Source organism: Anser cygnoides, chromosome 20, assembly GCF_040182565.1.
Source record: "Anser cygnoides isolate HZ-2024a breed goose chromosome 20, Taihu_goose_T2T_genome, whole genome shotgun sequence".
NCBI lineage: Eukaryota > Metazoa > Chordata > Aves > Anseriformes > Anatidae > Anser > Anser cygnoides.
Window position 1 is genome coordinate 11,299,138 of NC_089892.1, and position 16,571 is coordinate 11,315,708.

The 16,571-nt window shown below is 57.6% G+C and overlaps 2 protein-coding genes across 4 annotated transcripts; one reads left to right on the forward strand and one right to left on the reverse strand.

Annotated features, from left to right (window-relative positions):
• Nucleotides 1-43: 43 nt before the first annotated feature.
• Nucleotides 44-14,985, reverse strand: NDOR1 (NADPH dependent diflavin oxidoreductase 1). Of its 3 annotated transcripts, XM_048055804.2 has the most exons (15): nucleotides 14,809-14,985; nucleotides 14,114-14,248; nucleotides 13,576-13,653; nucleotides 13,120-13,217; nucleotides 12,359-12,457; nucleotides 11,773-11,874; nucleotides 11,074-11,280; nucleotides 10,588-10,709; nucleotides 8,486-8,706; nucleotides 8,003-8,110; nucleotides 7,264-7,378; nucleotides 6,194-6,340; nucleotides 5,491-5,609; nucleotides 2,766-2,860; nucleotides 44-251 (listed from the first exon to the last, which is right to left on the reverse strand). In XM_048055804.2, the coding sequence occupies exons 2-15, from the start codon at nucleotides 14,246-14,248 to the stop codon at nucleotides 107-109; spliced, it is 1,791 nt and encodes a 596-aa protein (XP_047911761.2). In that variant the 5' UTR covers nucleotides 14,809-14,985; the 3' UTR covers nucleotides 44-106. The 3 variants fall into 3 exon arrangements, with proteins under 3 accessions (XP_047911761.2, XP_066836810.1, XP_066836809.1); XM_066980709.1 differs by lacking the exon at nucleotides 5,491-5,609; XM_066980708.1 differs by lacking the exons at nucleotides 44-251; nucleotides 2,766-2,860 and adding an exon at nucleotides 4,137-4,217.
• Nucleotides 14,986-15,058: 73 nt separating this feature from the next.
• Nucleotides 15,059-15,889, forward strand: TMEM203 (transmembrane protein 203). Its single transcript, XM_048055794.2, has one exon. The coding sequence runs from the start codon at nucleotides 15,164-15,166 to the stop codon at nucleotides 15,572-15,574; it is 411 nt and encodes a 136-aa protein (XP_047911751.1). The 5' UTR covers nucleotides 15,059-15,163; the 3' UTR covers nucleotides 15,575-15,889.
• The last annotated feature ends 682 nt before the right edge of the window (nucleotides 15,890-16,571 follow it).

Below are 16,571 nucleotides of genomic sequence, written 5' to 3' on the forward strand. Positions count from 1 at the left end.
CTGGGTGGGAGAACCTCAGCCCAAGGATGATGCCAGAGGCAGATCATTTTGCTGGTTCCTTTATTCAGACACAGCTCACAGGGAAGGGGGAGGCAGGGAGCCAGGCTTACGACCAGGTTTCAGACTGGAAGCGCTGGGTCTGTTCCAGGGCTGTTAAATACTTCTCTGCTTCGGAGGGCGACAGGCCACCTTCCAGCTGCAACACTGACTGCAAGGCTTCAGCCACCGCCGCTGGCATCTGCTTGGCATTCCTGGAAGAGAGAGCAGGTGATGTGATGGAGGGCAAGCAGGAAAACCTGGGGCACATCCACATTCCCTGTGCTCCAGTGAGGCAGCAAGTCCCCGCAGCTGGCCCCACTGGCCCCCAGCACAAGCCTGGCCACATGGGCTGACACTGAGCTGGGCTGGTGGGAACCTGCCTCACCCTGCAACACGGGCTCCCTGGCACAGAATAAATGACAGGCTTCAGGAGGCAGCTGGTACCGCTCCCTAGAAAGCGGCGCCGTTATCCATGCAGGGCTTTTAAGCACTGGCACTCGCAAGCAAGGATGTGGCCTCGGTACCTAGTCCCTGGCTGAGGAGCATCACAGCTGAGTGCCCTCAGCTCTGGATCCTGTACCATTTCATTTCCCATCAGCATCATTAGAGGGGCACAGGGAACAGGCATGAGTTATAATTTATTAGCACGAGGTCAGGAAATGATCCTTTCATCTCAGGGGAGACACTCAATGCAAAACGTGTCTGATTGTGAGCTGGGCAGGATGACTGCTGCAGAGGAGACTGAACACAGCCACTTCAGTCCACCCACTGTCTCCTTGCAATAAATCTAAAATGATTGTTTTGATGGTGACAATTGTAATGAAAGTCAGTTCTAACCTCAAAGTAAGAGAAATGGTGAAGTAAACATGAGCTCCTGTGTAAAAAATACTCAAAGAGGATTCAACGTTTCCAAGTGCAATTATTTCTTATGGGAAATAAGAAATTCAGACTTTTTCCTGGAGAGTTTCATTTGACGAACTGTGCTACTAAAAACATCTAATAAAAAAAAAATTCCCAGACAGCTCCAATTGGCATGAGCATCTGGCACTGCCCTCACTGTTTCTAAAGAACGAGGCAGAATTTTGATTTGCATTTGAAGCTGATTAATGTCCCAAAATACACAGAAAGGAGGTCTTCTGTTTTTGGAAGAGTTGTATTATTTCTGAGTCAGGCATTGATATGCAAGTGCAAGATAATGTAGCCGTGTCTGTGATGGAAAACATGTCAAATATCTATCTCCTGCAGAAGCAAGAGACTCTCAACATGTTGGCCCCTGGGCTAGATAAGCAAGGCACAGTTAGTGAGAAGATATAGCCCTGGCTCCCAGCTGCCTGGCCGGGGCTGAGAGCCACCCCTGTGCCAGGGACGGACCATGGGACAATGACTGGCCATGGAGGTAGGTCTCAGAAAAACCCTGACGTCCAAAACACCAGCACCCATCTTCATGGCCCCCTCAAAATCCTGCAATGGTGGGAGATATGCAAGCTCTGCTCTTTCCAAGGCATACAACTTGAGGGAGGACATCAAACCCGAGCCCCACGTCTGTGGGTAGGAATCACCACTTTGGGGTGAGGGTCCCAGGAAGCCCTGCGGTGCGGGGAGGCACAATGGGAGAGGCGGCAGTGCCAGCACAGGAGTGATGGGGTGGCCAGCAGCCTGGCCCACGCTTCCTGGGTAGTCAGCAAAATTCTCCTTCTCCCGGGAATGCAGCGAGGCTGGTCGCGCTCTGCAAGGCACCGGGAAGTTCCTGCTCTCGTGAGGACAAGCAGGAAAAGAGCCTCCTGCAATTGCTGCTTGTGTCGACAGCAAGGCACAGGAGCAGGGCTTGTGCTGTGCTTTCTAGGTCACAGGGTTTGCAGGACAAACACCACCGCTTCCCTCTCATCAGCTCAAGGAGCCCATTGCATTTCACAACACTCGCCCCGGGCAGCAGGCGAGCAGCCTCCTCCCTGCCATACAGGCAGCAACAAGGGCAGGTGGGGGAAGGGGTTTGCCCTGGAAAAGAGTCACAGAGCTAGGAACAGAGCCGCACATGCTCTGCCTCCAAATGCTCCCAACCCCCGGTTTTTGGACACCACTTGGAGATTTCCAACCAGCCCAGGCTCAGCAGCTGGCAAATGGCTGAGCTGTCACAGGAGGCAAGGCACGGTGCAACGCGGCCCATCCCTGCCCCTGGGAGGCAGTCTGGGGTGCAAAGAGCCAGCCAGGATGTGCCAAAGGTCCCAGAAGCTACTGCTTCAGAAGCCTCCTGCCCACCCGAGCAGCTGCAGGACCTGCACAAGTTGTTGTTTTTTGGCGCAGTTTGAACAAGCCCCGCTGGAGGAGAGACATGTGAAGAGAGGCTCTCCCACACATGGACTTGCCATGGGTCAGAGGCCAGGCAGCCCCTGCTGGGAGGTGACACCAGCCACAGGCACTGGCAGGTGCAGGGACGGGCTCACGGGGTCAGCTGAAGCAGCTTTACCATGGTGCCAGCTCTGCCCCTCCTAACCGGAGTGCAGGGTAGGTGAGAAATGGCCCTCTCAGCCCAGGGCTTGCCAAGCGGGATGCAAAGGGAGGAGGAACCATGCAGGCAGTCCCTCTGCAGCAGCCAATGTAGGCCCCTAAGACATGCTGGGGTGCAAGCACTGCTCTGGAGGCTGAGCAGTGGAAAAGCCTCCAGGGAGCTGGAGAAGCAACCATATGTGACCCTATTCCCCTGGTCCTTGTAGGGAGACCTCACTCACCCAGCCAGGTAGACGTGAGCACTCCTGCTGGTCAGCAGCTCCCACACCAGCCTTCGGTTCTCCTGGATGCAGTGCTGAACGTACACCTTCTCCTCCTGCAGGGAAACACAGCGCTGAGCCTGCCAGTAGCCCCAGCACCCATATGGCCCTTGGGATTTCTCCCAGGGGCTGCTCACAAGAGCTCAAAGAAGTACAGCCCCTTTGGAGAGTGGGGGGCACCGGGAGCTTGGCAAAGCAGTTGGACCAACTCTTGCACAGGGAAGGGGAATCCCACACCCACACCGCTGCAATCAGGCAGGTCAGTGGGAGGCGGGTGCAGAAGCTTCAGTGGGGAGAGCCCCCCCGAACAGCCCCCAGACTCCTTGGCTGCTCCCCGCCTGCTGCCAGCTCCGGAGAACAGCCAAGGGTGCAGAGCCGTGAGCCAGGGTACCCCCCGAGGGCTCCCTCCTCTCCCTGCACGGGCAGAGGAGGCTCCACGGCCCCTTGTGCCAGGGCTGCTGCTGGGCAGAGACCCTTTCTCGTACCGTTGGTTGCTGGTGCCTGCCCTGTCACCAGCTGAAGGACTGCGACAGAACAAAAGGGCAGGAAGCCAGGAGGGATGGCATCGGTCCCACTCCCTGCCCCTCCGCTGCGCTTAGGCACTGGGTACGGCTGGCGTTTGGCACAGTCCAGACCAGCTGAGCAGAGCTTCCAAAGGGTTAAGCCGCAAGACTTCGAGCGTCCTGCCTACAGCCCTGGCGCCTGCCCAAGAGGAACTCCACGGCCAACGTGCTTGAATTCACTGCCGGCCCAGACAGCTCCTCCGTGACAAAGGTGACACTGTGATGCAGGCCAGGCCCTCTGCTGCATGTCCCACCACGCCAGGCTCTGCAAAGGGGTGAGGCGAGCTGCAGACGCAGCCTCCTCCCCGCGTCGCCCCACCTCCCATCCAGCCCCACGGGCAACAAGGCTCTTGCTGCATCCCAGGCTCCCGCTGCCCGCAGTCTGGAGGTGCGCGTGGGAACGCCCCGCACAGCCCTCGGCGCTGGCTGTCACCGGGGCTGTCACCCTACAGCCAGCTGGTCCCACGGGGCCCCAGCAGTCCCACCGCACGGAGGCAGGTCACCCCTGGGCACAGCTCCACAGCCCCAGCCCCGCCGTGTGAGTTGCGGGAGGTAAGCAAGCCTGTTGCAAACACCGACACAGCCAGCCAGTAGCTCAGCTTCAGCGTAATTAACGTTAATCAGCTAAGTGCTGACAGAGGCTCGACCAGCAAGGCCAGGGCTCTGAGCAGGTCATTTAAGGACCTGAAGCTACCTGGAAACCAGAGCACCCAAGTGACAAACTCAGGTCACGACGTCTCGGCTCAACCCCAGGGCATCCTGCTGAGAATTAGCGACAGGCGCATTAGGCAGGGATCAGTCCGCTCTGCAGGGCAGACGTGCTGTGACAGAAGGTCACTGCAGAGGGCACCTTAGAGAGAAGAGGAAAATCCTTCTCAGTTGTGGAGCATCCCAGCTCAAAGAGACTGCCAGGCTCTTTGAAAACACATTTCTGACAAGTTAACATCTGCTAGGACTCCGGGCACAACGTCCTGATGCAGCACATCCCACCTGGCTCTGCTGCCACTCGCTTCCCTGTGAAAAAAACTGCAAGGACGCGGCAGAAGACCCTTATGACAACCTGCTTTGTTCCATGAAGTCAGCAAAGCGGAGAGGCTGGGAGGCACACGCTGAAGCCAGTCCTGTCCCTACAGAGCCTGGAGGGCAGGAGGAGGCTCTGGGGCTGCTCTCCAGATTTGGGGAGCTACACGTTTCCCCTCCACTGTGTGAGCCATCAGTAAAAAGTCAGAGTAGCCATCCAAAAAAACCTCTGCAGAGCCGCTCCTGTTAATCAAAGGCTTGGAAAGCCTTCACAGAGCATTCAACTCGTGCTTTACAAGTGACCAGATGAAAGATGCTGGCTTAACGTCAGTGCATACACACAGCCAGGAGAAAAGGACTGGTGCAGCTGAGCTACCCAGGAATACCAATCCTCACTGACCCTTTTTATCAGATCTCTATTTCAAAGCCAGGCTGAGCTTTTGATGCCGTCAAGGGACTGGGCAACGCAGTCAGAGTCCCAGCTCGCCAAGCCACTCCTGCAACTTAAAAAAAAAAACCCTGCAGCCCAGAGGGGGGCTGAGGAAGAGCTGCCCACCAAGGACACTGCCTGGGAAATTCGGGAGCAGAATGAAGGGCTGAGGAGCGGGGTGCTCTTCCCTCTGGGAAGCCTCTGCCTCTGCAGCTGAGGCTCTGGGGAGGTGGCACGGAGGTACCATGAAATAGGGCAGGAGGCCAAAGCTCCTCAGCTTCAGCCGGTGATCAGAGCGACACAGTGGGGAGGGTGGCATTCAACCAAGAAAGGTTATTGCCTGGTGACCCCTCTGAGGGGCCTGGGAGCCTTTTATCACTCACGTGGTCCAGCCAAACAAAGCTGGCTAACACCTTATCTGCTCGGCACTTGCCAGCCCCGTCCTAGTGACCTTTCCAGCTCAGCTCAGCCAGTCGTGTCCCAGCCAGGCAGCAGCACTGTGCTGCCAGTGGCAATCCTGGCCAGCACCCAGGTGATGCAGGGGAGCGAGGTGACCACTGTGCCACCCCACCAGGCCCTTCACAGACCATGCCAACAGGCATAGGGGCCAGAAACACCAGCAGGCCCTCATCAGTGTTGCCTGAGATGCTTCTCTCCTCCTCCAAGAACTAACCTGGTCCCTGGAGAAGGCCGTGAAGAGTGTCAGGAAGCCCTTTGTCACCAGCTCTTCCCACTCTGCCTGGCAGTAGAAGTCCTTGGATTTCTGGCGGCAGCCAAAGAACAAGCAGCTCCCTGCAGAGAGCAGACCATGAGGGCTGGGTGGAACAAACACCCTGCAATGGCTGGGGGCAATTGGCACCCACAAAACTCAGGAGTTGTGTGAGCCTGACTGCGGGTGACCTGTGGCAACCAGAGGTCCCCGTGTGCTGGGAACGCAGGAGGTGCGGGGCGGGTAGGGCAGGGAGAGCCCCAGGTGCTGTTTCCCTCCGCCAGCCCCTTTGCAGCTTCCTGTGGAGACCCACAGCTGAGTCAGGGCAACGAGGATGGAACAAGGACAGAGGCACAGCTCCTTGCAAAGCAGAAGACGAACTCAGCAACCCAGCTCCACTCACAGGGAGATGACAGTGAGCCGCCGCAGAGCCCTGCCCTGCCTCACGGGGCAGCCTGGCAGCACAGCCTGTGAATAATCACACAGGCTGCACACACCAAGCTCTGGTGCTGAGCTCCCCCAGAGCCCAGCTTGCTTCCACCCAACCACAGCAACGCTGGGGCCTGTCCAAACCCTCCAGAGCCCCCAGTCCTTCCTTCCCCTGTGCTGAACACAGACCTGCCTGCAGCAAGGGGCACCCTGAGTCCCTCTAGTGACCGCCCCTCACCTTTCCATCCTTGTGCCACCCGCTCCTGTATTGCTGCTCTGAAAGGTGCCACCCCTGTGCCAGGGCCAATCATGATCACAGGGGTGTCAGGGTCAGCTGGGAACTTCATTCCTCCTTTCTTCACCCAAAGAGGGACTCGGACTTCACCTGCCAAACAAACACACAGACTAGCATCACTCCACACCTCTGCACCCACAACACCGGACCCAGCATCCAGCCCTTCCACAGTGCTCCAGAGATCCATCCCGTGCCTGGCTGACCACCACCCAGCATCGTGGTGCCAAAAGCACAGCGTGTGTGTGTGTGTGTGTGAAAAGCCCTTCAGCTGTCTCAGGACTGTATCTGCAAGGACTTGAGCCAGCCCCAGAACAAGGCAAGAAGCCCCCAGCACAAGGGCAGTGGGACAGCCTCCTCCTCACACCTGGTGCCTGGATAAAGACAGCAGTGGAAATCTCTACCTGGCTGCCCTGTAAAGGAGGGCAAGGCCTGCCTCCTCTAGGAGCCAAAGGAGAAGTGTGAAGATCCCCATCCTGTCCTGGAGTCAGAGCAATCCCCCACCATCCTGCAGCAAGGAGAACTTGTAAGCTTGTCACAGTTGCATGGGGACCCAGCTGGAGAGGTTTTGTGGTTACAGCAGAAGAGCAGCACACACAAGCCTCGCAGGACAGGATGGCTATGCTCATACGAAGGACAATCCTTCCAAGAGCTGATGTAATGAGGCTGGAGATGTCCAGCAGTCAGAGGAATATGAGCTCCAGGATGCCAGGAGCAGCCCCCTGTGGGGACAGTGGGGCATGTTGGCACTGGGAGCAGGAGGGTTGAATGACAGAGAAAATGAGGAGCTCACAGTGCTCAGGGCAAGCTAGGGGAGCACACCATGCTCTGAGAGGATGGGAGCAGCAAAGAAGGGCAGCTACCACGCATTCAGCCTGTTCTCCTGGCAGTGGTGTTCCACCAAAGGTCGAGACAATTCCAGCACGTGGCCAGCACACACCACCACAGTCCCATGGGATGACCACTGTGCTTTGTGGTGAGCACCCAAGGTCCTCACGTCGTCCAAGTAAAGTTACCTTGCTCTGGGTTGAGGGAAGCCAACCAGGTAGAGCAGAGACCACGGCGGGGTTTGCTGAGCCGCGTCTTGTACCGCACTACTGCCACGAGGATCTGGATCCGGTCGGGGTGAGCCTGTGTGCAGACAGAAGCCATGAGAATCGAGATGCCTGGCACGGCTCTGCAGGAAGCACCCAACGCCTCCTCCAGGGACAGAGTCCGTGCCCAGCTCCTGCCAGGGGATCTGCAACGCTCATCCCAGCCTGAAACAGCCATTTGGGCACAGAACAGAGCAATCCTTGCCCAAAACCTTCTCAGCTAGGGAAGGTTTTCCCAGAGCAGCACTGCCACGACAATGCTCTGTGTAGCTGGCAACAGTGACAGAGACAGTCCAACCCCGGTCCATGCCACCAGTGCTTGGGCTGACGTCTGCCAGGCCCCCGAGGCCAGGTCCCACCGCCACCTCCCGGCAGCAGCAGGAGCAGCATTACCCCTTTCCCGCAGCCGGGCGCCTCCCAGCCTCCGTGGCACCACATCCCACAGCTCCCTGTGACCCGCACAGCACAGCTCTGCACTGCGCCAGCCCTAGCGCTTGCAGGGCTGCAGGAGGATGCCCTCATCTGCAGAAGGGTCTTGGGTGGGCTGTGGGTGCTCACAGGGTCGGGGACTACACGTTGAAGGTCTGCGGTGTGCACAGCACCAGCAGTGCCCTGGCGCTCAGCTCAGAGCCCAACATAAGGCCAAGGGCTGAGCTCTTACCAGCATAGAGGAGGCGATGGAGAAGGCACGGGGTCTGATGCGAGGGATGAGGTCCAGCAGGTATTCCGGGGGAACTGCAGACGTCGTGTGAGGGAAATCCCAAAGGGCCTGTAAAGCCACAGAGAGGTGAGACCTGGTGCACCCCATGTCTGCTTTTTGGGGGCAGCAGAAGCTGTCCCATAATGCTGTCCCACACTGCCCTTGGCTGAAGGCATCACACCAGGTATTTCTGAGCACCAATCTCCCTGTCCCACTGCCCTGCCCTCATCCCCAGGCTGCGGCACAGAAACCAAGAGAGCCTTGAGAATTTGGAGCAGGTCTCAGCCTGCTTAATCCAAGGACACTTCAGAAAATGGGTAAAGTAAATTAAATTCCTCAAGAAAGTCAAGAAATTTCCCTTCCATCAACTGCCTCCTCTGCCTTGGGTGCTTTATGCAATGGCACAGCCCTCATGGACGGGCCTGCTGTACTCGCCAGGCGTACCTCAAGAGTGGTCCTGCGGGGCCGGTTGCAGTAGCTGTACAGCTCCTCCTGGCCCTGTGCAGAGCTGAACTCCTGCAGCTTCTCCCGCTCCAGCTCGTTCGTTGAGAAGTAGGACAAGAGCTCGAAGAAGGAGCGCCGCGGCACGCAGGAGATGTCCAGGTAGTGGGTGACCAGGTGCCGGATGGTGCAGGGCTGCGGCAAGAGGGCAGGGAGGGCTGTGCCTGCAAGCGAGGCACGAGGGCGAGCTCAGGGCTAGCTCTGGCACTCCCCAGACATCCAAACAAGGGCAGCCCTGCTGCCTGGGGGCATCCACACACTACACGAAGGTGCTAGCGGAGCTGGCTTTAGCCACCACCTTTGCTGCTCCCCCTGACATGCTCCCACTCCCTCCTGCTCTCCTTAACTTGCTTTGCAAGCACACAGGCTTGCAACAGAGAAAGTCAGTGATGCTGAGCATTCCCTTAATTTTTTTTAGGTGTTTTTGGACACGGCCCTACGCGTACGCATCCCACCTTGCCCACACACCACAGTGGAAATAAACAGCAGTATTCTATGTGCTGGGCCTGTCCTTGTCTCCTCGTTCCCTCCCAAAGGTGTGAGGAGCAGCCTGAATTTCTCTTGGGTTTGCCTGGCAGGCCAAAATCCCAGCGCTGAGGGACAGTCAAAGAGATGCAGGGGGGAAGACAGGAAATATGGTCTCGATAGAGCAGTTACTGGCTAAACAGCAGGTGCCTGCTGTAACCTCTGTGGGTGCTGAGAACATCCTCTTGTGCAGCAGCAGGTGGGGTGAAAGGAAGGATGAAAATAGTCCTGACCACTGCTACCTAAAAAAGGACCACAGAATTGCTCTGCAAAATCCGACATCTGATCAATCAAGCCAAACTGACAGCAATGTGTTTTACAGCTTGACAGATTCCTGAAAGGATGGGGATGCTCACATGCTGATCTGCAGGTGCATGAGTCAGGATCTTCATGAGAGGCAGATCCCTGCAGGTGGACTGAAATGCCAGGGATCGATGCTGGGACAGATCGGGAACAAGAGTACTCAGAGATGGTGGGGATGGAGCTGTGGCAACCTGGAGACAGAGCAGCTCTTCCCTATCACAGTGGCTTGGACACTTCCTGGGCCACAGAAGCCCATCAGAGGGTCCTCACAGCACTGTCTAGCTTCAGCTGGCAGCAAGCAGAGGGGCTGGCAACGGCTCTGCATCCTTTGAAAGGTCCACAACTTCTCCTTTCCTGGAGAAGACCACACCAGGAAGGTTGTAGAGGAGGATATCAAAGGATTCATGTGCTCTCTCTGTATGGGCAAAAAGAGTGTGATGCTGAAGATGTCTGTGTTCCTTCACTCCCAGAGGCAATCAGGAAAGAAGGGAACAAATGAAAGCACAGGTCAGAGCCTCATAAAGGCCTGAGGCACAGGAAGGTCTTGGGGTGAGTTTTCCAGGAGATCTCAGAGCTACTTCCTGTCATCTTCAATTCCTTGTGATCTCTGGGGGATCCTGTTTCGCTGTCAGTGTGGACTGTGCTCTGCCCAGGGAGGAGCTGGGCACTCCAGAGAGAGAACAGAAAAGGAGAGAAAAGAAAACTCTCCCAGTGCCATGCAGACTGCAGAGCCACGTCAGTGCCTGGCAAGGGGCTGTGGATGCCTGCAGGGATTCTTTCTGGTTGTTGGTGCCAATCTATGGCTGCTGAAGCATCTGCATTAGGATCCTGGGGTGCAGGCAAAGCAGGGGGACCTGCACACTCCAGCAAGGAATCAGAGATGGATGGGGGCAGAACTGCGAGCAATCTGATTTGGGTCTTGGGCTGGGGAGCGTGTAGGATCCTTCACACTCTGGGCTGGCAAAGACAAAATGCACGGGTGCAGCCCGGGCACCACTGGGCCCCTCTCTACGTTAGCCCTAATATGGGAACCCCATGCACGGAGAGCTGGGAAGGAAGGCGAGCCCCAGCACTGCAAGGCAGGCAGATGTCCTGTACCCATCAGCCACTCCCAGCTCCCTATTTACTGGGTCTGAAGCAAAGGAAAAGCAGAGCTCCAGGCTCAGTGGGCTGCCCTGTCCCAGCAGAGAGGGAAAGGAGCAGCCAGCAGGACCTACCAGGCTCCGTGGGCTTCAGCAAGAAGCTTCTGTCTGGATCCAGGCGCAGGAGCTGGCAGAACTGCTGCACGTCTTCGGGGCAGTTCTGAGGCTGGATCATCACCACGTCTCCTGCGCTGAACCTGCAGATGCAGCAGGACCTGCTGAGCACAGCTAAGGGGCAGGCCTGCAGGCACAGCACCACAACCCCAACCAGCACCCACACCAGGGGAGAGGCCACAACTCAGCCAAATTCTCAGTGTCACTAACATCGTGCTCCCTAACCTGACAAGGCAAAGAGCTGGTCCACGAGCAGAACCCACACTGCCACACATCCCTCCACACCCTGACTTTGTCATGGAATGGTACAGTACAGCCAGGACCACACTTGTGGGAAACAAGCTGCAGTCTCAGGTGTTACTGAAGAAGGGGAGAGGAAGAAAAAGAAAGGTTATGGGACACCTGATCCTGCACAGAAAAGTTTGGGGGAGTCAGAACAATGCTCACGTGATCCCTGATCCCGCAATATCGAACTCAATGAGCCGGACATCCTGGAAATGGGATTCTGCCGTGACACGCTGGTTGGACACCATCCGGGCAGCAAAGGGATGTAGCTCAGAGGGAACAGCCCTGGGTGCTGTCGGCTGGAGCAGGTCACCATCAGGGTGCATGGACTCCTCAGCCAGGTAGTGCAGGGTGTATTTTGGGGGCAGGCTGTAGGAACGAGAGCAATGCAGTCAGTGCAGTTACCTCCATGTCACAGCTTTTCTGTTACCTTAGCTATAGAAGCTGGAGGTAGGGAGAGGCCCTGACGTCTCCCAAAATATTCAACACCCTTTGTTCCTGTACCTTGGAGCTGGTTTGTGAAAAGGGATCACAACGCAGCCAGTCTGCCAGGAGGAGATCCCAAAGGTGGCGGAGCAAGCGAAGCAAGGCTGGCCAGCCAAGGGCAGAAGGGCATTGGGACAGTGAAATGGGCAGAACCCTGCCAGGGCAGCTGATAAGCCAATATGCACAGCCAGGGGACAAGAGGATATCCCATCTAGTGGGAGAAGAGACCACCCACGGCCCAAGTACAAGGAATGCTTGGGACACTGGGAGCTGTGCAGGGAGGCTTCCTGATCAAAGCAGGGCATGTGTCCACCCCAGAGAACAGCCATAGAAGCCATTTTGTGCCAGCCAGTCCCAGCAGCCCTCTGCACTTACCGTACATCAGGACTGATAATCTCAAGGCCAGGAGGGAGAGGATACAAGGCGAGGATCTTGTCCCATAAGGCCAGGAGCCAAGGATCAATCACTGCATCTGGCCTGCAAGGGGGAGATTCAGACTGCAGCAGAGCTGTGACTCTGTCACCATCCTTTCAGGCTCCAGAGATGCTACACCAGCAGAGTGCACTGCTGCCACTGCAGAGGGATGCTGCAGTGCCACGAACAACTGTGGTTTTGCTGTCTTGGTGGGCCTGATGCTGCCTCTGCACCTGGACGATGCTGGGCCGGCCCTGGGACACCACCTCTGTTGCCCTTTTGCAGCACAGCCGGTTACTCCTTGCAGTTCTGCAAGACCTTGGCACGTGCTGGGGGTCGCAGAACATCCCAGTGAAGCAAATCAACCCAGCCCTGGCACAGGAGAGGTCTGAGCGGAGACCACTATGCTCACACAGGGCAGGAAGAGGCCACTGGCCACATCTGGAGTGCAGGAGTAGAGCATACGCAGCCCTGCCATCAGCCCAAGGACAAAATCGTAGTGCAATTCAGGGCCTCCCCTCCTGCCACCCCTTCACCGGGCACTTACCCCAAGTCATGCTGGTCGTCTCCCAGTGCCACTGGTAGCAGGGGATTGCCCCCAAGCTGTAGTACCCGTTTGTGCAGCTTCTTGGCAACAAAATTAAACCTAGGCAGAGAATAATCACAGCCGTGGAGGGCAGGGCTCCTCCAACAGGACACACAAGCCAGCACACGCTGCTGGGGCTACCAGAGCAGCACAGGGGCAGGTCCAGCCCGACCCAGCACACACACCCATGCCCAGCCCACAGCTCTGCTGTGGGACAGCTCGGAAAAGCTGCTGTTACCACTCTCAGGGCCACACAAGATGTGCCCAGCCCAGGGACTCAAAGAGACTCCCCTCCTGTCCCACTGCAGCTCTGCTGGGGACATGGGAACAACCTTCTGGGAGAGAACTGAGATCAGTAGGGCTGGCTGCCACCTAAAATTATGTTTGATGCCTCCTGTTAGCCTTGTCCACTGACATTTCTGTGGTGTAGGCTTTCCTGTAATTCAGAAAAGAGCATGTCTGTAAAAATTGACTGGGAGAACAACGTCTGAGACGCTGCAAAAGCATCTGCTTGAGAAGACCAGAAGTAAAAAAAATGGGCAGAAGCCCAGTTCTTGGGGGTTAGGAGGCACATTGGGTTGGTAGGGCAAGGATTTTGAAGGCTGGTAGGAATTATGTTTTGTCCGAGCTGCTGCTCTAGAGCCAAGTTCTGCCTCTGTTTGCCCCCTCAATTCCCCAACCACTGCCTCATCCGAGCCACAAGGAGCACCGGAGCTACTTACTTGGGATAGGAGGAATCACCAAGGCCCAGCACGGCGTAGTCCATTTGGCAGAGGGAAGAGGGTGGCAGGTTCTTCCGGAACAGAAACCTCCAGAACACCTACGAAGGACAGGGGCAGGAGTCATGTTGCTGTGCATGGATGCCTACCCTGGCTGCTGGCTCCCCCCTTGCACACCCTGCTGAAATCTCAGCAGCTCATGCCCCATCAGTAACAGGAGAAGTTTCTTAGCCCCATACAAGACTGGCAGTAGGGGACTACCACTGAAGACAAGCCCCAAAAGGCTGATCTGAGTGAGCAAACATCCATTTCACACCATCCTGCAGGATGACACGTGCTGCCCCAAAACACCCCCTTCCAAAAAAAACCAAACAAAAATCCACCACTCAAGTTGCTCCAAGGGATAAATCAGGTCACAGGCCGGGTACATAAAAGCCATATGAACAGAACAGGTCCTACCTTCATGTTGTCAGGTGGGTCACCCTGGCCAGTGGTTGCACACACAAATACCACCAACAGCTCATTGATGAGGTTTGCCTGCAGGCACAAACAAGCATGAGAAAGCACCTTCAGGCCAGCAGCCTACAAAGGTATGCCCCAGCTGTCTGGACCCAGCTGCTCTCACTGCATCGAGCTCGAGGACAGATCCCATTTAGCTCAGAACTCACAACCCTGTCTGACACAGCCTCCTCTACAGGCACTGCAGCATCTGCTGCCCCCAGCATCAGCTCCTTGGTGCTCCCTGCCTTGCAGGAACACAGGACACGGCTGATCATCTGCCAGCTAACACTGCCTCTATCCCAAGAGCCATTGCTCAGTTTTCACATTTTCAGCTGAACTAAGCATAAGCTGCCCTCAGGAAGGGTAAAGAGCTGGGATGTGGTGAAACACAGGAGGTCACAGCATGGGTGGAGGATGCCTGAGCCCCAGAAATGGGTTTGCTGGAGATGAAGCAAGACCAGAACTGCCCGGAGCAGCCCTCCACATGGCCACTCACCACGTCATAGCTGTCCAGTGCCTCCACTCGGCACTGGAAGTGCCGGCGCTTGGCTTCTCTGCCTATTCTCTCAGCTGTATCTTGAGCTGTCCCAGTTTGGCTGCCATAAAGAACGAGGAGTCTCCGCTCTGCCATCTGCAAGAGACAAAACCAAAGAAATCACCAGGAGCCGAGGCAGAGTCGGACCTGCTCGGGGCTGGGCGTCACACCAACACCCTACGCAGGCTTCAAAGGAGCGCTGGCAGCTCTGGGTTCAGGTGAGATTTGAGGGCTCGACGCTGCAAGCAGCAAGCAGGGGGACAGCTGAACAGCTTGGTGCCAGTGGCACGATTCAAGGCACCTGGGCTCTCCTTCCAACCTGATCTAGCGGGTGGCATCCCTGCCCACGGCAGGGGGTTGGAACCAGCCGACCTTTAAGGTCCCTTCCAACCCAGGCGGTTCAATGACGCTGATTCCAGCCGGGGCAGCGCTGAGCGACTGACACCCGTTTGGCCCCGTTCGCCGCAGCACCACGGGCTCTGCTGCGCTCCCCGCCCCGCCACCGAGACTAAAGGCAGGGTCCGGGGACACCGAATCGCGCTCAGGCTCCGTCTAACCGCCCTCAGCCCTGCGCTCAGCACCCCCCCGGCACCAGCCGTGCCCCGCTGCCGATGGCAGCACGGCCCCCCCCGGGTGCCGCGAGCACCCCGACCCACCGCCAGCTGCGCCCGAAGCCCCGCGGCAGGACGGGGGCGCTGCCACCCGCGCGGGCCCCGAGCAATCGCCCCCTGGCGAACCCGGCCCCGCGCAGGGAAGCCTCGTCCCGGCCCGACCCCCCGGCCCTGCCCGCGGAGCCCCGCGGAGCCCCGGCGCCACCCCGGGCCCGGCCGCGGCCCCACCGCCCGCCGCTTCCGCCGCCGTCATCGCGCGGCGCCGCCGCAGCTCCGGGCCCCGCGGGGCGGCGGAGGGACGGGGCGGGGCCGGGCGGGGCGGCGGGGAGCGGGCCCTGCCGGTGCGCCCTGAGCGGCGGCCCCTGAGCGCCGGGCCGGGGCCGGGGCCGGGGCCGGGACGATGCTGTTCTCCCTGCGGGAGCTGGTGCAGTGGCTGGGCTTCGCCACCTTCGAGATCTTCCTGCACGGCCTGGCCCTGCTGGTCTTCTCCGTGCTCCTGGTCCTCAAGGTGGACAGCGAGGCCTCGGCGCTCTCCTGGTGGGTCGTCTTCGTGCCCTTCTTCGCCGCCGACGGCCTCAGCACCTACTTTACCGCCATCGTCTCGGTGCGGCTCTTCCAGGACGGCGAGAAGCGGCTGGCCGTGCTGCGGCTCTTCTGGATCCTCACCATCCTCAGCCTCAAGTTCGTCTTCGAGATGCTGCTGTGCCAGAAGCTGGTGGAGCACACGCGGGAGCTGTGGTACGGGCTCATCATGTCGCCCGTCTTCATCCTCCTCCAGCTGCTCATGATCCGGGCCTGCCGCGTGAACTGAGCCCGCGGCCCCGCGGCAGCCCTGGCTGGCACACCCGGCTCTGCGGGGACCCCAGCGCCGTTCAGGGGCTTTCCCCCATCCTGGGTTCCGGACGGAGGTTTTGGGCGCAGGTGCGGCGCTGCGAGAGGCAGGGCTTGCGGCAGCGCGCTGTCACCTCGTACATAGCTTTGTGCGTATCTTTCTTCAGGAGATCCTTTTGCAGCATCGTTACTTCAGGTTCACTTAGTCCTTGGTGTTACTCTTAAAATATCGCAATGTGCAGGCACTGTCTGGTATGCCGGTTATTTTATTTTAAAATAAAAGTGCATGGAAGGATTGGTTTTATTTATAATATTATTTTTTACTAGAAAGCATTTGTACCTAAAACTGGTGCCGGGAGAACAGGAGTCCCGTGGAGGCCGGTTGTTTGCTGTAGGCACCTCGCACACCTCAGGCTGCTGCTGGCCAGAAGCACCGTAGCTGCTGCGTCGCCTGCGCCACCCTGTCCGAGACCACGATCGTATCGATCTGTTGTCACCAACAGCAACGCTCATTTACTTCCAACTTCCCCCTGAGTGGTACTTCATGCCTTCAGTGTACTGACGAGATTTTATGGGGCTGTGCTCTGAGCCAGAGAGAACTGATGTGTGTGTTTTTGAACAGAAATGTAATTTTTTTTTCTTTGTAATGCAGATCCATTTCCTACATAAAGCTATGGGGGTACTGGGAGGGTAAGGCAAGGGGTAGCTCAGCCAGATGTACAGATCGATGTGTTAAGTGTCCATGTTGTGGGGAGCTCCCAGCACCAAAGACTCTGTGTCACCTGTCACAGTGGCACAGCCACCACGAGGGTGCTGAGAACCTGGGTCTGCCGCTGACCTATCTGTGAGACGTTGCATGTTGCTTTGGTGCCCAGACGACTGTTCTCCTTTGGAGAATGAATTGTCAAGCCCTCTGTAATGCTGGTGGCAACAAAACACCTCCAGGGCTTCCCTTTGAGCCTCAGCTGCTCCCTCAC